Source organism: Procambarus clarkii, chromosome 21, assembly GCF_040958095.1.
Source record: "Procambarus clarkii isolate CNS0578487 chromosome 21, FALCON_Pclarkii_2.0, whole genome shotgun sequence".
In the NCBI taxonomy this organism is placed as follows: Eukaryota; Metazoa; Arthropoda; class Malacostraca; order Decapoda; family Cambaridae; genus Procambarus; species Procambarus clarkii.
Genome location: NC_091170.1, coordinates 9,499,453 through 9,523,742, shown reverse-complemented (window position 1 = coordinate 9,523,742; position 24,290 = coordinate 9,499,453). Strand labels below are relative to the sequence as shown.

General features: G+C 43.6%; 1 protein-coding gene across 1 annotated transcript in view; it reads left to right on the top strand.

Moving 5' to 3' along the window:
• LOC138367036 (dentin sialophosphoprotein-like) overlaps window positions 1-15,002 on the top strand; it is a 35,565-nt gene extending 20,563 nt beyond the window's left edge. The window contains exons 3-4 of the mRNA XM_069328432.1: window positions 13,172-13,274; window positions 14,056-15,002. Of these exons, the coding sequence (XP_069184533.1) occupies window positions 13,172-13,274; window positions 14,056-15,002 (1,050 nt within the window). The remainder of the gene's footprint in view (window positions 1-13,171; window positions 13,275-14,055) is intronic.
• Window positions 15,003-24,290: the final 9,288 nt, after the last annotated feature.

Genomic DNA, 24,290 nt, shown 5'->3' with positions numbered 1-24,290 from the left:
AAAGAATATACGGGCAGGAAAATCTCCCATACAAACCGAAGTATGACTAACTTGCCCCAGAGGTAGTTTCAGACTTTGTGAGTTTCAGACACTATTGGCAGTGCTCCTGCTACTTTGGCTACTGCTACTGGCAGTGTGCTCCTGCTACTGTTGCTGCTACTTGTACCTGTCCTGCTTCTACTATTATCAGATGTAATACTACCTTGACTATAAACTGGCAGTGTTGAGGCCAAAGTTTCTTTTAGACGCTGGCTGAGGAAGGACGGTGGAATGGAGCCGGTGGCTGAGCGGACAGAACACTGGACTCATGATCCTGTGGTCCTGGGTTCGATCCCGGGCGCCGGCGAGAAACAATGGGCGGAGTTTCTTTCACCCTGATGAGTCTGATACACAGCAGTAAATAGGTACCAGGGAGTTAGTCAGCAGTCACGGGCTGCTTCCTGGGGGTGGAGGCCTGGTCGAGGACCGGGCCGCGAGGACACTAAACCCCGAAATCATCTCAAGATAACCTCAAGATAAGATAGACAAACTACCTAATACATATTACAGGATAATATATATAATACAAGGCAGTAAACTGGTTGTGATCAGCATCCAATATTAATCCGCGTCCCATCTCATTCATCTCACTCGCATCTGCAGCATCAAAACACTTCACAGCTTAATATCGACGCTTGAAAGCAGAAAGTGATACTCATCCCCCCCCCACATCCGAATCTTCATTCTATATTTCCCCAAAGCGTTCCACCAATTACATTCACAACTTGAATCATATCAAGTCAATCCCACCTCACCTAAACTTATATTTACATTCCCCCAAACCAACTTCACTATAAATCCCCTGATCTATAAATGTACCTGCTTAAATCTACCTAAATGTTGTTGCTATCTCTAAATGCAACTACAGGTGTTATTGTTGACTGACTGCAAGTACTAGTGCTACTTTCAGGCGATGAGTCACAATAACGTGGCTGAAGTATGTTGACCAAACCACACACTAGAAAGTGAAGGGCCGACGACGTTTCGGTCCGTCCTGGACCATTCTCAATCGACAATCGATTTGAGAATGGTCCAGGACGGACCGAAACGTCGTCATCCCTTCACTTTCTAGTGTGTGGTCTGGGCAACCAGTGCTTACTTGTACTCCCACAACAACACCACCCTTCTCCCCCCAACCACAACATGACCTGAGACCTAGGCCTGCCACCTCTAATCTTTACTCTAGCGACGGTCTTTAAATAATTCAACTGCAAGCTTCAAGCTGACATCTAAACCTCCCGTTTTCTGTGGCTAAAAGCGGTTCTGAGAAGCTTGGGGGTCCTCAGGATCACTAGGTACAGGTATTTACACTAGGATCACTAGGTACAGGTCTGAGTGTGTGTGTGTGAGAGAGAGAGACAGACAGACATAGACAGACATAGACAGACAGAGACACACACATAGACAGACAGACAGACACGGTGGAAAGGAGAGAGAAGGCAAAGCAAGACAAAAGAGAGAGGAAAGGCTTTTAGGTTGTGACGATAAAGACTTGAAGGGTCGTTGGCACTTGAGCTGGACACAATGCCAGTCACTTAATGGCAAGTCGTAGTTCTCACCCATTAGCCCTTTTATCTCCTCTTAATTGTCTGCAATGTTTATCTTTGGTTCATAGTCTGGTAGATTATACATGCTCTGGTATGAGTGTAAACACACACACACACACACACACACACACACACACACACACACACACACACACACACACACACACACACACACAAACCCCACCCAACCCTCACCCCTCCTATGCACCTCCAACCCACATTTAACCCCCTCACCTTGTGACCCCCTAACACCTTCCCCCATCTCCCTCTTCCCCTCTTCTACCCCAAAACCCCCACCTACCCCCGATTCCCCCCTAACTAATATACCCTCTCTTCCACTCCCAGCACCCATGCTCCATTCTCATCTCAGCTCTCCGCCCTCAGTATCCCTCTCCCCCCCAACCTCTCAACCTCTATCTGACTCTCAGTCTCACTCTATTTCTCAACCCCCCTATGCTATTCAGACCCCTAACTTTCAGACCCATTATGCCCTTCCTACCCCCCTAGATGCCCAGACCCCATTCGCCTACCAGGCACTCCCAGGCACCCCCCTAGCACCCCCCCACTCACCCCCACAGCCCCCACTTGCCCCCCAGACACCCCCCAGTTCCCCCCAGACCCCTGGTGAAAGGGGGAACTCTGACACCCGAGTTTCCAAGATGAGTCTCAAGGTTTGGTACACCAATGCTGATGGGGTAGCCAATAAAGCAGAAGAGATAAAAGAAAGAGTTAGTGAGGCAGACCCAGACATAGTGGCAATAGTGGAAACTAAAATAAATGGTATGATCTCGGATGCAATCTTTCCAGAGGGGTACCAGGTGATAAGAAAAGAAAGGACACAGAGACAGGGAGGAGGAGTGGCACTACTAATAAAGCGGAAATGGAATTTGATGAGCTGGAAAATCCGGGTACCAATGAAAGCACGAGCTTCATACATGGAACTCTGACAGTGGATGGGAAGAAGATTGTAATCTTGATACTCTACAATCCCCCACCAAACAGTAGAAGGCCCAGGCAGGAGTACGAGGACAGCAACAAGACATGTATGGATGAACTGCAGAGGGCAGCAACTTTAGCGCATAGAATGAGAGCGAAGCTGCTGGTCATGGGGGACCTAAATCACGGAGAGATAGATTGGGAAACGAGGAATCCCCATGGCGGGGAAGAGACCTGGGGAGCGAAGCTGGTAGACGTTATTGACAGGAATTTCCTAACACAGCATGTGGAAGAAGATACTAGGGAAAGAGGAGGGGATACGCCTAGCCTATTAGATCTCATTATCACTCAGAATGTAGAAGACATCGAGCAGTTGGAACATGAAATACCACTAGGAGCTAGTGACCATTGTGTCCTAGTCTTTGACTACATGATGGAGTTTAAAATTGTGACCAAAGGACAAGAGGTCCGGGAAAGGAGACTTGATTACAGAAAAGGGGACTACAGAAGGATAAGGGACTACCTGGGAGAAGTGCAGTGGGAGGAAGAACTTAGAGGAAAAACAGTGCAAGGTATGATGAACCAAGTCATATTGAAATGCAAGGAGGCTGAAGATAGATTTATTCCAACAATAAAGGAAAAAAGCAGGAGGGAATATAATAACCCATGGTTTAATAGACAGTGTCAGGAAGCAAAGGTGAGAAGCAGGAGGGAGTGGAGGAAGTACAGAAGACAGAGGACAGAGGACAACAGGATTAGATGTAACAGAGCTAGGAATGATTACATTAACATAAGACGAGTGTCGGAAAGAAATTATGAGAATGATATTGCAGTCAAAGCGAAAAAGCAACCAAAATTACTACATAGCCATATAAGAAGGAAGATGTCGGTAAATGACCAAGTGACAAGACTGAGGAAAACAGAAGGGGCATATACAGAAAGCGACAAGGAAATCTGCGAGGTACTGAATGCAAAATTCCATGGAGTGTTCACTACCGAGCCTGAGCAGCTCCCTTTGTTAGAAGAGATTACCCAAGATGAAAGACTATCAGATATAGAGGTGACAGCAGAGGATGTAATGAAACAGTTGACAACACTGGATGCAAATAAAGCTGTTGGACCAGACAAAGTATCACCGTGGATACTTAAAGAGGCAGCGCAGGCTCTCAGCGTGCCTCTGGCAATGATCTTTAATGAGTCACTTATGTCGGGAGAATTGCCCAGTTGCTGGAAGGAGGCAAATGTCGTACCGATTTTCAAAAAAGGTGATAGGGAGGAGGCACTTAACTACAGACCCGTATCACTGACAAGCATCCCCTGCAAAATACTTGAAAGAATAATTAGGCTAAGACTTGTTGAACACCTGGAGAGCATTGGGTTTGTAAACAAGCACCAACATGGGTTCTGGACAGGGAAATCATGCCTAACAAATCTTTTAGAATTCTATGATAAAGTAACAAGGATAAGGCAGGACAGAGAAGGCTGGGCAGACTGCATATTTGTTGACTGCCAAAAGGCCTTTGATACGGTACCGCACATGAGACTGCTATACAAACTTGAGAGGCAGGCAGGAGTAAGCGGAAAGGCCCTAGTATGGGTGAAGAACTACCTAACAGGAAGGAGCCAGAGGGTAATGGTAAGGGGCGTAAAGTCGGACTGGCAAACAGTAACAAGTGGAGTACCTCAAGGATCGGTGCTGGGACCAATCCTCTTTCTAATTTACGTAAATGATATGTTTACAGGAGTGGAATCATACATGTCAATGTTTGGAGATGACGCAAAATTAATGAGAAGAGTTGTGACAGACGAGGATTGTAGGATCCTCCAAGAGGACTTAAACAAGCTGCAGAGATGGTCAGGGAAATGGCTACTGGAGTTTAACACCAGTAAATGTAAAGTTATGGAAATGGGATCAGGTGACAGGAGACCAAAGGGACAGTACACAATGAAGGGGAACAGCCTACCTGTAACGATTCGAGAAAGAGACCTGGGAGTGGATGTGACACCTAATCTAACTCCTGAGGCACATATAAATAGGATAACGACAGCAGCGTACTCTACACTGGCGAAAATTAGAACTTCATTCAGAAACCTAAATGAGGAAGCTTTTAGGGCACTTTACACTGCCTACGTGAGACCCGTCTTAGAGTATGCCGCGCCATCATGGAGCCCCCACCTGAAGAAACACATAAAGAAACTGGAGAAGGTTCAGAGGTTTGCGACAAGGCTTGTCCCAGAGTTACGAGGGATGGGATATGAAGAGCGGCTGAAGGAACTGAACCTAACGACACTAGAGAAAAGAAGGGAGAGAGGAGATATGATAGGGACATATAAAATACTCAGGGGAATTGATAAAGTGGAAATAGATGAAATGTTCACACGTAATAATAACAGAACGAGGGGACATGGGTGGAAACTGGAAACTCAGATGAGTCATAGAGATGTTAGGAAGTTTTCTTTTAGCGTGAGAGTAGTAGAAAAATGGAATGCACTTGGGGAACAGGTTGTGGAAGCAAATACTATTCATACTTTTAAAACTAGGTATGATAGGGAAATGGGACAGGAGTCATTGCTGTAAACAACCGATAGCTAGAAAGGCGGGATCCAAGAGTCAATGCTCGATCCTGCAAGCACATATAGGTGAGTACATATAGGTGAGTACACACACACACACACACACACACACGCACTCACACACACACCCACACACACACACTGTGCGGTTGGTGGCTGAGTGGACAGCACGATAGATACGTAGTCCTGTGGTTTGGGGTTCGATTTCCAGCGCCGGCGGAAATATAAATGGATAGAGTTTCTTTCAACTTGATGTGCCTGTTCACCTAGCAGTAAATAGGTACCTGCGAGTTAGACAGCTGCTACGGGCTGCATCCTAGGAATGTACTCACCTAGTTGTACTCACCTAGTTGTGTTTGCGGGGGTTGAGCTCTGGCTCTTTGGTCCCGCCTCTCAACCGTCAATCAACAGGTGTACAGATTCCTGAGCCTATTGGGCTCTATCATATCTACACTTAAAACTGTGTATGGAGTCAGCCTCCACCACATCGCTTCCTAATGCATTCCATTTATCAACTACTCTGACACTAAAAAAGTTCTTTCTAATATCTCTGTGGCTCATTTGGGCACTCAGTTTCCACCTGTGTCCCCTTGTGCGTGTTCCCCTTGTGTTAAATAGACTGTCTTTATCTACCCTATCAATTCCCTTTGTGAGGGGATGGTTCACCAGCTCACTTACAATAGTGCTCTTATGCCTGTGGGAGCCAGTACTCTTGTTAAGTGCACTTGTTAAGTGGGCGGACTTAAGTTTGGTAACCAGCGATCGAAACATCTAGTGTTTGGGCTCATGTGAGAGCCCCAGTCATCAGCAGTCCATAAATGTTACCCTGGCCGGGGTGGCATGTCTGTGGACAGTGCTAGAGCTGATAGCATCATCTCCTTGTATGGCATGAGGGAGACAACTTTGCGCGGGAACAGCTAGGCCCAGGTGTGGGTGAGCTGTGGGCCTCCCGCGCTCGCTGGCCACTTGAGTCGTTGTCATGGAAACAGCCGCAATCTTAGTAAACATCTTGAGCCGCCATGTTGGTCGGCCATCTTGGAGCTGCCCTAGGGCCTATGCTACACCGTCGCTGATTGGATGAGAGGGGTAGGCCGCTGTATGCCTTCCTCTCATTGGTTATTTCGAGAAGGACGCGGGAGTTGTCGGTGTGAGCATCATTCTGAACCCAGCTGCCACCTTGTCAAGACGCTCTCTGTACTCAATTCGGCCAAATTGAAGTATAGGGCGTCGTGGTGGCTGGACTACTCAACTGCTGATGCTTCCTGCTTCACCTACGACAACGGTCGTCACAGAATCCGGCCGAAGTCGTCGCTTGGAGGGGTTTAAGACATTGTGTACAAGGGGTAGAGGAACAGTGATCTGGGATCGTGGGGAATGTGCATACGAGCAGTAACAGACTCGTAGATCCCATACTAGTGTTGATTAGACTTGCTAGTGCTCTGTAGCAGTCGATGGGAACGGGGAAATTCGTGTCAGTGTTAAGGCAAATTTCCCATGTTGTGTGAGACGCTATCGTTGTGCGCGTCACCTGGGTATGAACGCTTCACTTCACCGGGGAGTTGAGGGTGCGAACTCAGCCGTGTTGAGTGTGGGAGGGGTTCGAGTGTGCGCCAATTTTTCGAATAAATACCACGTAAGGTATTACCGCCGCCTACGCCACCCTGTGCGAGCCAGCCACCTATAGTGGGGTGCCTGATGTATGAGAATGGTGTGTAGCCGGCAGTGTGAATGAGTAAGTACCTATGTGTGTATTTCTGGTGATTAGTAGTCTCTAAAAGCTTGAATTCGAGGTCAAGTGTTCTGTCACATTGTCACGCAGCACCTGTTCAGGTGGAGTGGAGTGTAGACGAGGAGATTATCACCCTTTGTTAACATCTTGTTAGTCCAGAGGGACTTAAGTCTAGTGTACATAGACGTACAGTGTGTGTGTGTGTGGGTACACACAGGAACAGAGTATACATAGATTAGCCAAGGACTGAGAGGATGTCCATGTAATAATTATAGAATTCCATTGTGGTAATCATTTTTGATCGTCCGTGGGATGGAGTGATATCATTTCCATGTGTGGTCTTGCAGGTGTGGAATTCCAACACTGAGCGCTCAGGTATGTGTAACGCCAGTGATTCCTGGCAATGATTATTGTGGAGTGTACCACAGTGAGGTCTTAATTTCTTGTATTGTTCCCAGGGCCGTGACAAGTGTGATTTATAATTATATAAATATATATGTATTAACGTAATTTTGGTGAGTTTTGGTGAGTGACGAGGCCGTCTAGAGAGACCGCCACCGCTCTGTCGAGTAACGTAACTCTCGAGAGTGTTTATCGACATGCGTGATCGATAAATCACTCACCCATGTGATTTAAGGAGTGTGAGATCTCTTTAGTGTTCCCAATAACGTTTGATAGCTGTAGGCTACATGTGTCAGCAGTAATTATATATATATATATATATATATATATATATATATATATATATATATATATATATATATATATATATATATATATATATATATATATATATATATATATATATATATATAATCGTAGTGTCACGGTGCCCAGTGTTATTGTGTTATTTACTGTGTGGTGATTGAAATATATTGACCTATGTTCTAGGGGTTATTGAGAGCATTGGGGTCATTTGCAACAGTAAGTAAGTAAGTGTGTGCAGTATTCTAATATTTGGAAATTAGAGTACTTGCCGTGTGTGTTATTGCAAAGGGGTTGTTATTTGATGGTGATTGTTGCTAGTGTTGAGCATCACTGTATGTGATTGCAGTTCAGTAAAGTCATTGTGGGGCAGTGTTCTAGAGGGTGCATGTCCTGTATGTTATTTTACTAGGTTCTGCAGTATTGTCATTGCAACCGGATTGTAACGTAAATCACTGTGATTTGTCATTGTCGTGGGGGAACTCGGCTGTAGACGAGTACTTGGGTACAAATATATTCTCTTGGTTATCTGGTAGGACATCGAAGTCCAGTATTCAGTGAGGTGATTGCGAGGCAATTAATATAACGTAACCAAGGGAACGCCCATTGCTTTAAGAGAATTTGTTCTTTGACAATTTGAGTAATGTAGAATACGTTTGGGTTGATTTACTTTCCTGCAAGTAGCTACGGTAGTCTCGAGGAGCCTAGCCATCAGCCAGATAAGAATTAGAGTATTGTCTGTCGTAATTAACGGTCAGTGGGCCGGGTAATTGACGTGTTTCAGGAAGTCCAAGTAATTAACCTCGATCCTTGTTTGATCGACTCACACGAAGGCTACATTGTTCCATTAACGTAACGTCGTTATCTGCCCGGAAGTACCGGCACTTGATTGACTCGTGGGAGGAGTAACGTCATTTTAGAATAAAGTAAACGTGGGGCTAATTACTGTTATTAGCCACCTGAATTGGTCTGAGTATGGAAAGCTTAGACGGAATTCATACCTTATTGTAAATTGCTGAGCCAGTGTGAAAGGTTGCGTATTTTAATTGTTTAATTATTGATCTTGAGGATAGTAATTAATTACTCTAAAGGTAATCACGAGTGATTACCGTTCTCTTAGCACTTTGGACATTGTAAAGCAGAGTTTACCATCTCTGAGTGATTAGTAACCGATTAACGTAAATTAACGTAACTAGTAAAGAGATTAATCAGCTGTCTGGTAGTACAGGGATTAATGGGATTTTCTCACTGAATGCTCGACGGGTAGAGTGTTGTGTAATTTCCGCGTTACTAGTGACAGTTGTAAGTGTTGTTAATTTAACGTAAATGTTACCTTGTTATTGATTGTTGATCGTCCGTGGGACGGAGTGTTAACGTAAGGATTAATTGGAGGAAGGGTGCTGGAGTTGCCAGTGAACCCATTAGTTATTGTTGTCATTGAAAGACTACTGATTTGATTGCATTGCAACCGCTATTGCAGGTGTAGACTGCACTGAGGCGTAGAACAGTTAGGAGGTTACTGGAGACGTATTTCAGAACCTACTGTGTCATTTGTTGTAATTGTGATTATAGATCTGTTAGTTCTTGTTTCTTGTTGATTCCTCTGTGGTCACGCTTATGTTCGAGTTAGTTCATTATGCAGTCCGAGGGGCTGGTGTCTAGCTGCCATTGATAGTGTCACAGGAAGAATTTCGAGTAACGTCACTGGCATTTCTTTTTGTTTTGTTGTAGTAGTTAGTACTTTATTGAATAAACTAAGTTGTTATGGTTAACACTGTCTTTTCGTTACACCTCCACACATTATTATTGTTATGCAAATGTTCTTCACACTCGACTAATAAAGTTGAGACTAGTTCTGAGCTTTGGATCAAATATACGGCACCACACAACAATAAATTATTGTTGTGAGAGCCCTTGACCTACTCGCTAGATTCGCTTCGGCGAATGGCGAAGGTCGGCGGCCTAGTGGAGGGGATTTCAATTTACATTGGGGTCTCGGCGTTTGCTCACGCCTAGTCAATTGTTCAAACATGGTCCCAAAGTGAGGAATGAGCTGTTTACTACACTGGTGTGTTAGCTAAACAAGTCCTTCCTCAGGCGACCTAGTTGAATATCACGACAGGAATAAATGTTAAAGAATAAAGAAAATTCTTAGAAATTTTCCGAGCTAAAATTCCTGTTACGGACCCGGATCCAGCGTCCGAGCACGGAGCAGTGACGACCACGCCATCTGTGGGTCAGCTCCCGAAACCCCCTCCAAACGGACGACGACACCTGGTGAGGACGACGTGTACTGGCCTCGAGGGCCAGTTTCCAGTCCTGTTCAGCGCTCAACACAGCCGCTGCTGACCTCTGGTGAGGTGGTGCTCAGACAACAGCGCCATCTATGGAGTGGATACGTCGGGCGTTTGTGTCTGAGCCTGTAAGTGAGGTGCTTTAGTGTGTCCCTGTTATTGATGACGTGTCTGCTTACAGAGTCGACCTGGGACTGCTGTAAGGGATGTTGAGTCAGTCTACCCAAGGCAGCCGTCTCCATACCTTGTGCTTTGCTGCAGCAGCTGTGAGTCGTCTTCCGGAGGAACACTGTGGTGTTACCCTGCCTGTGAAGCGGCAGTGAAGGCTTGTCGTACCCGGGACCGACTGCTGGAGACGATTAACCACTGGGGTATTGAGGACAGGAGAGTGATTTGTGGTATCACACGAGGCTCCTGACTAGGGCGTTACCCTAGTATCGCTCGTGGAGTGGCCTGACCAGCGTTGCTGATCCGGAACCTGCCAGCAGACCTGCTGAACTTGTGGTTGACGGCCTCCACGGCGGTGCCCCCAGTGGAACTGTGTTTTGGCTGGCCTGTGGCCAGGGTAGACTCAGCTTGTCGAAAGGATTCGTCAAAGAGGCCACGAAACCACCAAGGACTTGGCACCGAGAGTTGGGATCCAGAGTCTTCAGGAGAAGACGATAGTGTATATAATTCCCTTGCGCAGTGTTAATACCCCTCCCCCTGAGTAACCTTTTATATATTATTTATTTGGTGATGGTAATAATTATAATCTTAAGTTCTTAACTTTATTTCCCTTCCCCTTTAAGTTACTTGTGTCACGGATCACATCCCTTGAAAGCCACTACTGGCTTGGGGCCGGATACAACTTCCTCTAATAACATCAGAGTACGAACTCAGTTGCGACCCGAGAGGGCCGTAACAATTCCTTATACCAATTTCAATTTATTCCTCAAATTCTCATAAAAAACTCTCACACCCTTGAGAATCTTGAATGTGGTGATCATGTCCCCCCTAACTCCTCTGTCTTCCAGCGAAGTGAGGTTTAATTCCCGTAGTCTCTCCTCGTAGCTCATACCTCTCAGCTCGGGTACTAGTCTGGTGGCAAACCTTTGAACCTTTTCCAGTTTAGTCTTATCCTTGAATAGATATGGACTCCATGCTGGGGCTGCATACTCCAGGATTGGCCTGACATATGTGGTATACAAAGTTCCGAATGATTCTTTACACAAGTTTCTGAATGCCGTTCGTATGTTGGCCAGCTTGGCATATGCCGCTGATGTTATCCGCTTGATATGTGCTGCAGGAGACAGGTCTGGCGTGATATCAACCCCCAAGCCTTTTTCCTTCTCTGACTCCTGAAGAATTTCCTCTCCCAGATGATACCTTGTATCTGGCCTCCTGCTCCCTACACCTATCTGCATTACATTACATTTGGTTGGGTTAAACTCTAACAACCATTTGTTCGACCATTCCTTCAGCTTGTCTAGGTCTTCTTGAAGCCTCAAACAGTCCTCTTCTGTTTTAATCCTTCTCATAATTTTAGCATCGTCCGCAAACATTGAGAGAAATGAATTTATATTTTCCGGGAGATCATTTACATATATCAGAAACAAGATAGGACCGAACACAGAGCCCTGTGGGACTCCACTGGTAACGTCACGCCAATCGGACGTCTCACCCCAATGTGTGTGTGTGTGTGTGTGTGTGTGTGTGTGTGTGTGTGTGTGTGTGTGTGTGTGTGTGTTTGTGTGTGTGTGTGTGTGTGTGTGTCCGAGAGAAATATATGGAGGAGATATGATGAAGAAAATAGATCTGGAGCCAGTTCATCAAACAACATTCAGGTAGAAGGGCGGGGTCCAAGAGCTAACACCTCGATGCTGCAGGCACAAATAGTAAATACACCCCACACATGCTCAAACGTAAATATATCAAGATTAATGAAGTCAGTGTACTCTACCATATGCATAATGGAAAGAGGCAGAGTCCAAGTGATGAAGCTCAATTCCTTCAAGCAAAGCTAAGTGAGTGAAAGCTTGTGAGTATATTCACCGAGTCTTCCACATATATAATATAGTGAGTAAATACACCCATACTCCAACACACAACACGCGGTGTTAAAACACAGTGAAACAAGCTATGTAATAATACACAAATGAAGATGGGACTACAAATAAGGCAAGTGAACTTAGGGAGTGGACACTTCGAAAATTCAGATGTACCCTGCTCTCATTGACTATTACTTAAGGTGAAAGAGAATAAAAAATCTAACTGTTCATCAATGAGTGTTGACCACTATTCACCAAGGATTGTTGAGCAGGATTCATCAATTATTTACATTTGTCCTGAATCACAGCAGTTTAGTTGTTATGCATTTAAAACGTTTACGATTTCCAAGATGGAAAACAACATCGAAGCATTTCGAAGCTCGTGAACAGGAGTAGGTCTAACAAAAATTATATACAAACCCACAAACACACAAAAGAAAATTCAGACACAAATATAACATAAACCAAGGCATCTTTTGGAATCAATGAGAAAAACTTTATAAATTGCAAACAGGAAAGGGTAATGAATTTTAACCTTGGGCGACTTTAAGCAGGATGAGGTAGATTGGATAAACATTTCAGCTGTGTTGCCTCTTTGCGAGCAAGAGATCTATTTGCGCTGAACTTTGAGTACCTAACAGAAGACTAATGAAGTAGATAGACAAGAAAAAGGATTTGTGACATACAGAAGAAAGTTTACAAGGGGATATGTGAATGCAATTATTATCTAAGGTTTTTTGGTTAACCTATTTACGATTGCAGACCCCACAATGTACTACCCAATATATCACAATTCTCCCTTTGCCAGGATATCCAAATCGTCCTAATCGCCAGGCTTATTAGGTCCCAGTATAACTTCAAAATATATCAATAGCTTCCCTACACAACCCATCACTTGCCCTCTTCGTTCCTTTTAGACCATTCTTACAAACCTGAGATGGTTCTTTTCGCCACACTTGTGTCGTGGCTTCAAATTGAACTCATCTCGACCATATTAGATTTTCTAATTCGAGGGTTTAACTGCTCTCGCTTCGCCAATCATGGCCAGCTATCACCACCAGATCACGGAAGACCTCGTCAGGGGCCCTCATCTCAGTCCTCGCCCAAAACCTTTCAGACAAGACTGTGACACTGCCAGCTTCTACAAGACCACACCCAGACATTATCAGATCTTACCAGATCTCATTTGACCTCACTTAAACTGTATGAAACATAGTTAAACTGTATGAAGCCTCGTAAAGCATTTTCAAAACATTGTCAGACCATGACAAACTGTGTTCTATACTATACCAATCATGGTAAAACCATACCAAACAGCGCCAGGCCATACTAAACGATAACAGCCCGTACCAGATATCGCAAAGCCATATCAAAACATCACCTGGCAATATCAAACATCCCAAGACTATACCAAACATTGGTAAGCCACATATAACACACACCAAATCAAACATCATCAGAGGATATCAAAACATTGCCTTAATTGCCACCCCCCCCCCCCCCCGTGGGTTTAAAGGCCGCAAATCCTACACTTAACGAAGGTCTTTAAAGGACATCAGAATCTTTTGAAAGATTCAATCTTGCAAAAACAGAACTGAAAGAATCCAGGTTGTTTCTGGATTCAATTTTTATTATCATTATTGTTTTAATGAAACTTAAACCTTACCATTGGCATTTTAATGTTACAAAATTAAATAAAATAATTTTGTGAAATAATTTACATATTAACTCACTCATTATCGTGAGATGTTTTCCCAAAACGCATATTTTGATTGGGTAAAATCGTGATTCACCGAGCTATGATTGTGAGTATGTCGTGGAGAGTTATGGCAACAATCTCTCCGCGCATTTTTGTATATTTAATATCTATGTTAAAAATTAAATTATGTACGAAAAAAATCAAATATTTATAGATGTGAGAGCGAAAGTGAGAGAGAGAGAGAGAGAGAGAGAGAGAGAGAGAGAGAGAGAGAGAGAGAGAGAGAGAGAGAGAGAGAGAGAGAGAGAGAGAGAGAGAGAGAGAAAGAGAGAGAGAGAGAGAGAGAGAGAGAGAGAGAGAGAGAGAGAGAGAGAGAGAGAGAGAGAGAGAGATAATAACAATAATTATAAAACAAAACGATTAATAATAATACAAATGCAATTTTAATAATTAATAATAATAAACATAATTTTTTTAAATAATTAATAATGCAAAATTTCAGTAATTAATCACATTCAAATTTTAATAATTAATCACATAAAATTTTTAATTATTAATGAAAATTCAAATTGTGTTAATCGTCAATATAATACCGGGAACGGAGCGGACGACTTCAACTCACAAATAAATAACATAGAAAGTGACAACATAGAAAGTGACAACATAGAAAGTGACAACATAGAGAGTGACAACATAGAAAGTGACAACATAGAAAGTGACAACATAGAGAGTGACAACATAGAAAGTGACAACATAGAAAGTGACAACATAGAAAGTGAAACCATAGAGAGTGATAACATAGAAAGTGACAACATAGAAAGTGACAACATAGAAAGTGACAACATAGAAAGTGACAACATAGAGAGTGACAACACAGAAAGTGACAACATAGAAAGTGACAACATAGAGAGTGATAACATAGAAAGTGACAACATAGAAAGTGACAACATAGAAAGTGAAACCATAGAGAGTGATAACATAGAAAGTGACAACATAGAAAGTGACAACATAGAAAGTGACAACATAGAAAGTGAAACCATAGAGAGTGATAACATAGAAAGTGACAACATAGAAAGTGACAACATAGAAAGTGACAACATAGAAAGTGACAACATAGAAAGTGACAACATAGAGAGTGACAACACAGAAAGTGACAACATAGAAAGTGACAACATAGAAAGTGACAACATAGAAAGTGACAACATAGAAAGTGACAACATAGAGAGTGATAACATAGAAAGTGACAACATAGAAAGTGACAACATAGAGAGTGACAACACAGAAAGTGACAACATAGAAAGTGACAACATAGAAAGTGACAACATAGAGAGTGACAACATAGAAAGTGACAACATAGAAAGTGACAACATAGAAAGTGACAACATAGAAAGTGACAACATAGAGAGTGACAACATAGAAAGTGACAACACGACGACTGAAAAACCGTAACAAAATGAAAGAAATCCGCTGAGAAATGCCGTGAACACTAAATTTTGTAACATGTCTCAGAGTTTCTCATAAGATTTTGAATTTCTCCTTCGTCTGCTGAATCTTCACAAACATGCCAGGAATCTGGAATAGGGGGGGGGATGGGAGGGATGCCTCTTCCCGTGGAATGGGATGGTGATGGGTGCTATACTTTCTCGTAGGGAGGGAGGGATGGCTTTCTCCCAGGGGAAAGTAGAACTATGCCTTTCCCCCTGTGGGAAGGGGGCAAGGCCTACTCCTTTCATTCGAGGTCCGGAGGAATACCTCTCTTTCGTGAGGGAAGAAAGTTGTCATTGTTAATTGTTTTTTTACAGAAGATAAGGATCCAGAAGGCTGTTTGTACACCCATCTGGAGATTATCTTGAGATGATTTCGGGGCTTTTTTTAGTGCCCGGTCCTCGACCTGGCCTCCACCCCCAGGAAGCAGCCCGTGACAGCTGACTAACACCCAGGTACCTATTTTACTGCTAGGTAACAGGGGCATTAAGGGTGAAAGAAACTTTGCCCATTGGTTTCTGCCTCGTGCGGGAATCGAACCCGCGCCGCAGAATTACGAGTCCTGCGCGCTATCCACCAGGCTACGAGGCCCCTTACTAGTGTCTGTGCCTCCCCTCGTTTCTCACACAAAAAATATGTTAATTCACTTTATCCTATCTTCCGTCTCCAGAGTGGGGTGGTGGGGGTGGGGAGTTCTCCTTTCTCCTCCTCTCCTACGGGTCTGAATTCTGGCATTTCAGTACCTCAAAGTATTCCTTTGAGAACTGCAGCTCTTCCTTTCTCGCTCCTCAGAATTCTCCTTCACACACACACACACACACACACACACACACACACACACACACTCACACACACACACACACACACACTCACTCACACACACTCACTCACACACACACTCACACACACACACACGGCAGGCTAGTGGAGGCAAACTCCATACACAGTTTCAAATGTAGATATGATAAGAGCCTAGAAGGCTCATGAATCTGTTCACCGGTTGATTGACAGTTGAGAGGTGGGACCAAAGAGCCAGAGCTCAACCCCCACAACCACAACTAGGTGAGTACAGTCACACACTCAACAAAATCTCTCTATACACTTAACTTTGTATCTGGGACTCCTGTTACATAGTTAAGTTGCTCAGAGAGAGAGAGAGAGAGAGAGAGAGAGAGAGAGAGAGAGAGAGAGAGAGAGAGAGAGAGAGAGAGAGAGAGAGAGAGAGAGAGAGAGCGAGAGAGAGAACGAGAGCGTAAGAGCTAACAGAATATCACTCCATCATTTAATACCCACGAAGTTACGAGCACGTTGCAGCGACTCCAAGAGCTCGTATCCCGGGGATTCTTGACTGCCGATCTTCAGTGTGTTATAAAGAGAGAGTTTCAATAGTCTGTCCATTCGTAAACTTCACAGGTTTGTGCATACAGAGCTTTTGTGTTCTGAAGAGAATATATATTGTATCTCCAAGTGTCTGAATGTTTTCTCTCTCAAATGCTTTCTGTCTCGTTTGTAAGTCCTTCTGTCTCTGCCTCTGTCTCCTTGTCTACAGTTCTCTCCAAGGCTTTCATTTCCACATCAGACGATGCCTAGACAACACAACTGAAGCGTGTTGTAGTGTCAATACAACTGGATTGTGTTGGTGTGTCTTGTGGCATGATATTCAGTTGAATTTCAAGTTGTATACGGGGGAGAGAGAGCGAGAGAGAGAGAGAGAGAGAGAGAGAGAGAGAGAGAGAGAGAGAGAGAGAGAGAGAGAGAGAGAGAGAGAGAGAGAGAGAGAGAGAGAGAGGAGAAGGACGAGAATGATCATCCACGACTTTAAGAGGACCCGCATATCATTGTCTTGCCTCCCAGTCCTTAGCGTTTCCAAAAATTATCCCGAAACCCCGGACGCGGGCTCACGGAACTCCTGTGTTCTACGCCACCTCAGTGTTCCACAGAGCCTAGTGTTTCACGGAACCCTGGTTGTGAAGCACTGGGTATTACAGTACAAAATCACTATATGTTAGTGACTCTAACATCAGTTTTTATAACAAAAGCATTTTAGAGATTGTAAACCGTTTAATAGATCTTGTATAATTGTTCTGATAAACGGCATACCTATATATATATATGCGAACAAGCCTGAATGGTCCCCAGGACATATGCAACTGAAAACTCACACCCCAGAAGTGACTCGAACCCATACTCCCAGAAGCAACGCATCTGGTATGTACAAGACGCCTTAATCCACTTGACCATCACGACCGGACATAATGAGGTGATAGCCGAGGCTATATGAACCACCCCACCGCCGGCACTCGGATAGTTATATATATATATAACTCACGGCCTACTTTTCACGGCCTACTTTTTAATTTTTTGTAGTTTTCCAAAAAAGCTAAATTTTCACTCTTTATTTTCTTTGTTAAAAAAAATTAAGAAAGGCATTTGGAAGACAGCTTCAAGACAATAGTGCATTAAGGCTTCTTAAAAACCGCCAACGAAATAATAAAATATAAGATAAATTAATAAAAGTAATGAAATATTATTCATTATTGGTACATTTGTTTTACTTCCGAGATAGCTAAATCTACTATGACCTAATGTAGACTATTTCTATTTCATACAGTTTGGATAACCCAACTTGAAAGGACAGATAACTTAGTTATCTGGATAAATTGTGCTATAGTGCTATAAAGTGCATATAAGTGCTATAAATTCATTCTGACTTTATAGCCCTTGGGAGGGATTGGAACACATAGAGTGAAGGAACGCTGCTTAACAGCCTGGATCATCGGGGAATTGAACCCCGACTCTGCAAGAAGCGAGACCGTCGCTCTACCGACCAGTTTATGTAGATAGGGCTTTTTTCATGGCAATCTGGATTTTGGAAAATCCCCATAAACGTTGCACAAAGCAACATGAAGTGCAACAATGATTTTCATATCATAAGAGAAGGAGTTTACACCAACGAAGCAAAATCAACATTTCTTGAACCTCGCAATAAATAAACGCAACAGTTTACCAAGTAATATAAATCAAAGCAATTTTGTACGTGAATTTAAACTTGCATAAAAAGAAATCTTCACACCACAGCTTTTTTATTTTTTTTCATAAACAAGCAGCCTAGCTTTGATCTAATGAGCTGTTGATGTTGGTATTACTTTAAAGGTTTTCTTTTATACTCATAAGCAGAATTTCCACTCTTTGTATAAACTCTAAAATCAATGACGAGGGCTGACTCCCTGTATTGTGCCTATTGCGCGTCTTAGAGAGTGTCCCATGTGACACAGGGACAAACTAAAGGGCCGCGCATGGTTAGCTCAGCTGGGGGGGGGGAGGAGGGGGTGGAGGGAGAGGGGAGAGGGAGGGGTGAGGGAAGGGGTGAGAGAGAGGGTAGTGAGGGAGGGGGAGCAGCACTGTGTGTGTGTGTGTGTCTGTGGCAGAATAAGATTCGTGCAGAAACTTAGGCTACTGCATTAAATATATGGAGGAGGAGTATACTACCAATTAGTTTCTCTCGTGAGCGAATTACAGAACGAGCGAAGGTGCTGTTATGGCCGTCCTGCTGCACCACCTTCCCTCTCTCTCACCTACTTCACTCCTACAAATTTTTCAAGACAATTTTCTTTCTCTGTTGAACTCTTCAGAATTTTCGCCACTTCAGGTGACAAACTTTCCTTCCTGTTTCCTGTCCTGAGGACAGTCTTATGTTATTATCTTCACCCCGCAGTCCTCCTCTTCTATCTCCGTCCCTGCACGGTCATTCCCTTCCCTCCCTGCGCCCCCTCCCTCCCTCTCCCACCACCACTTTAAACTGGAAAAGGTTCAAAGGTTTGCCACCAGACTAGTACCCGAGCTGAGAGGTATGAGCTACGAGGAGAGACTACGGGAATTAAACCTCACTTCGCTGGAAGACAGAAGAGTTAGGGGGGACATGATCACCACATTCAAGATTCTGAAGGGGATTGATAGGGTAGATAAAGACAGTCTATTTAACACAAGGGGAACACGCACAAGGGGACACAGGTGGAAACTGAGTGCCCAAATGAGCCACAGAGATATTAGAAAGAACTTTTTTAGTGTCAGAGTGGTTGACAAATGGAATGCATTAGGGGGTGATGTGGTGGAGGCTCACTCCATACACAGTTTCAAGTGTAGATATGACAGAGCCCGATAGGCTCAGGAATCTGTACACCTGTTGATTGACGGTTGAGAGGCGGGACCAAAGAGCCAGAGCTCAACCCCCGCAAACACAACTAGGTGAGTACAACTAGGTGAGTACCAGTCACCCCTTTCCCCTCCTCACGCCTCCCCCCCCCCCCCCACCCTCTTCTATACATTATTTTTCGAACCATTCCACAACGTGTCTTTCCCGTACCATCATTGCTCACCTATCTGTGCTTGGGCTGGAGGCTGTGCCTCCTGGGTCCCGCCTCTGAGCCTTCTCGCATCCGATGCAACTGGAGCTACTTCTAGCAACAAGTTTGTTCTATATCTTCACTACGATTTCGATGAAATATTTTCAACCTTACAAATGCATTTGTGTGGACTTGTTATTTTATACGTTGTGATCATGTCTACTCTCTTGCTACCTAAGAACTCATTCCCCTCGCTAAGAATTTGTGTTGCGGCACGATGTTTAATTCTTTCCAAACTGGTCCGGTACACGTAAAGTACAAGATTTCCTTGGCTAATCTGATATCCAGTATAAGAGGTTCAAGAAAATATGCAGAAACAGAAGCAGCTCTTTCGAATATTTTCCATTCAACACAAATGCGGTGTTCTAAGGGGGGGGGGGGGGGGTGAAGAAACAGCAGTTCATTTAGTCTTCACACCCTCTCCACTTGGAGTGGACGGTACAGTGTCGGCCTAGCTATATGCAAGTCGGCGTTCAATCCCCGACCGTCCACAAGTGGTTGGGCACCATTCCTTTCCCCCGTCTCATCCCAAATCCTTATCCTGATCCCTTGCTATATAGGTGTAATGGCTTCGCGCTTTCTCCTGATAGTTCCCTTCCCTATAGTCTTGACCCACAGAGAAACCACAGTAACCTGATATATCAATGAGCATCCAGCGCTCGAATCCAGGTTCCAGGTTCGAATCCTTCTCAAGGCCCTTGTGAATTAGTTCATAATCTTGACATTTAATTCCACGAGGAGACGTCTGTTGTTGTTGTTGTTTAAGATTCGCTACCTGGAACAAAAGGTTCCAAGTAGCACGGGCTATGGTGAGCCCGTAGTTATTGAAGAGACGTTGAGATGGGACTTTGGGAAGGTCTGTGACCATGACAGCCTTCGCTAATGGTGATATCACAGGCGACATCTGGTGGCGTGGGACCGCAGCATCTCTCTCAACCCAAAGTTGAGAGCAACTTGTCTCCTCCCAGCCTCTAAGGATGGGGGGAGTCGAACCCCCAGAGACTCGAGAGTCCGGGTGTTGGTGATGCAGCCGTGTCTCAGAGTAATGAGGCGAGTCCCACTTCTGGAGGGAACAAGCTCTCAATTTATGGAACTGAGACAAAGTTTTAGGTAAGTGTGTCAACGTCGGGGCGCAGACTGACTAGCGATTGGCCGAGTTTCCACACAGTTTGTCTACTTCAATTTCTGTTTCGTCCCAAAGGAAGTCAAGATCAATACCAGACGAATTTATCCCCTTTGCCTCCTAACCTTATCCTTGCTGATTACTTCAATATACTGAACTAGTATACTTTTCAGCTGACGTTGAAAATTGTGGCATTACACAATAACTGCATTGTGTAATGCTGTTATACCAGTGGTTTATGAGCCCCTAACAATGGTGTTACGATGAGGTCAATTCCATTGTAAATTTCTCTTTCTGTAATTGGCTCAATGCCTGTCCGTCTCTGCTAAACGGAGTTTTTTTCCTCCCGGACAGTAAGTGGAATCGTTTAAATTAGGGAACTACTGCAGGTAACAAAGTTTTGAATAGGGTAAATGCTCTGGAAGAGGAATTACCCCCGTTGAAAAGCAGAGGTGCAACAGGTACTGAGAGAGAACTCTATCAACATCAGAGGCCCGAGACTGTTCAACACGCTTCCACTACACATAAGGGGCATAACTGGCAGACCCCTCACAGTGTTCAAGAGAGAACTGGATAAGTACCTCCAAAGGATACCTAATCAACCAGGCTGTGACTCATATGTCAGGCTGCGAGCAGCCGCGTCCAACAGCCTGGTTGATCAGTCCAGCAACCAGGAGGCCTGGTCGACGACCGGGCCGCGGGGACGCTAAGCTCCGGAAGCACCTCAAGGAAACCTCAAGGTAAGGCAACCTTTGTATGTCCATCATCCGACTTTCTCCTTCCGCCATGACCAATTACCCTATTTATCAATCAACGACTTGGCCCATTATCCTACGTGACCACCACTCTCACAGATGAAAAAAAAATAGGTTTTCCTCTCAAGAGTTCAATCGACCTTACGATCTTGGGATCAAAGTAGATCTTAAAAATGTGCAAAACTATGCAATTAAACATTCTAATGAAACAAACTAGGTTTGTTGTAGGGAATTATTCAGTATAGCTTCTCACAGACATGGGGGTTTTGAAAGTTTGGAGTCAGACGGTACATGACCTGACTCAAGCAGAGGAAGGTCAGCCCTCTAGGGATTAGCGGTTAAGATCACAAAATGGCCGGCACCTTTGTCTTAAAGCAACGTATAATGAATTATTTTACAGAATTCAGTAATTTAGATTAATTCAAGTCTTCATTCAAATTGTATTCAATAGTATTCCTGTTCAAGTATCAAGAGTATTCTCAATTGTCGGAATACTGAGTAAGTCACCGTCAGTGACGTCACTAGCAGAGGACTAACCTCTGAGGCGGATCAATTTTGGTGACCCTGGGTCAAGGGTCACCAAAGCCTTCCATATTTAATAATTCTCAAAGTTCAAATAGCCATATTGTAATTGGAAATAGCCTTTTCCTATGAGGCCTGTACGATTACCTTCAGTTTATAAGAGTTCAACCATCTGGGCTGTTCATTGCAACAGAGATTAGTTTTTCAATTTAAACCCTGCTTAGTAATCTTGGTAAACCTGGTGTAGGAATACCCTCTAGGACTGACTAGCTGTGAGGAAGGCAGAGTGAGGAAGAATCAGTGTGGTCCCAGTCAACAATTGAGGGAGGTCATCCACTCTCACCTCTCCCAAATAGATCAGTAGAACACCAGCTGGTCGCATTAAAAGATATAGTTTGCAACAGTTTTGTATAGGGAGATAGTTCATTTCATGCCTCGATAGGTAGTGTTAAGGTATAGGGAGTGATATTTTATTTAGCTGTTGCTTAGACTTTGCATTAATAAATAGTTAGCTTGTTTTCTGTATTTTTTTATTTCCATTTGAATGTGTCCATGTCCTTGTCACGTGGTCTCCACGAGTCTGAGTTTTAGTTGAGCCGCAAGCCTAACAATGTTTAAAAGTTCATGTATCCCTTTGTTTGCTATAATTTCCCACACTTAACGTCGATTCTTCCCTCCTTTTCCAAGTAATTTGGGGATCAAGCCCCAAAGTTTTAGTGATTGATTAATCGGTCCAGACCCCGATCAATTGACGCTTCTGGTTAATGGTCTGGTAGTGGCAGCAGAAGGAGATCCCAGAGTTTGCTGGTGGTCCAGTACCACGTCACGGAGACTATAGAATCTTAGCCGGTCGAACGGCTAAGACCACGTGGCGGTGGACTCTGCTAGAGTAGCTCTGGGTTCCCTTGGTATATAAGTGAAGGAAATAGAATACAGGCAGGGGTAAGAGCGAAGGTAGAGTCGATAAGAGCAGATACCCCACCCCCCCACCCTACCCCGTGTTACACTAATCCCTATGTATCTCGGACGATATGTAATATGTATTTACTAAAATTTAAATGATCTAGACGGGCTTGACGGCTGAGAGGACAACGCTCGGAATTCGTAGTCCTAAGGGTCCGGGTACGATCCCCGGGGAAGGTGGAAACAAATGGGCAGAGATTCCTTCACCCTGATGCCTCTGTTAGCCTAGCAGTAAAATAGGTACCTGGGAATTAGACAACTGCTACGGGCTGCTTCCTGAGGATGTGTTACAAAAAAGGAGGCCTGGTCGAGGGACGAACGGCGCGGACCCCTAAGCCCCGAAATGATCTCAAGATAACCTCAAGATAACCACAGGGCCAAAAACACCGATTCCACTCTGGTTCCCTTTTTTTTCCAACACCAGCACCGGCAACAGCTGTGCGGCAGTGTACCGAGAGGAGGCGGGAGACTAGAGTTAGGTTCATTAGCGTGTGTTACAGATGCGGGTCGGGGGGGGGGGGGGTGGAGGGGGAGGGGGGGGAAGGAGACTGAAGAGGAAATGGAACAGAGGGAACCATGAAAGGGTAGCTGTCGAGCACAGAGTGAGTGGAGAGGGAAGGGAGGAAACAGTAAACAGCTTAAACAACAAAACCAAAAAAGAAGATTTGAGGGGACAGGGCGAGAAGTATATGGAGGGTGAAAATCAGACAGACGATGGTAGTAGAAGACTTGTATATATCGTGGGACAACTAAAAGAGGTAGGTGTCAAAAGTATCTGGACAAAATTGACAGGAGTTAATATGCAAACGAACAAAAACAGTTGAATAGTGTGTGGGGGCAGCAGCGGCAGACACGATGAGGCAAGAGCAGACATCTTTAAGAGACTCTGGTGGGCAGAAAGCATCGACCTGTCCTCTCACTTAACTACAACAAAGTTGACTTAACTACTGTTGAAAGGCGGGACCAAAGAGCCTAAGCTCAACCCCTGCAAGCATAACTAGGTGAGTACAACTATATATATATATATATATATATATATATATATATATATATATATATATATATATATATATATATATATATATTATATATATATATGTATATATATATATATATATATATATATATATATATATATATATATATATATATATATATTTATATATATATATATATATATATATATATAACATATATATATATATATATATATATATATATATATATATATATATATATATATATATATATATATATATATATATATATATATATATATATAAGAGACCCCAGAACCAAAGATAGAATAATGATAATAAAAATTCAGAAAGCAGTGGATTTTGAGGGAGAAAAATACACAGATAAAAAATGATAAAGACAGGTAGACAATAATAGGAATAAAGCGAATATATCGCTAACAGTTCCTAAACAAAAGATAAAATAAACACTAAAAGAATAATAACTAAAAAATAAAACAAGATTGTGA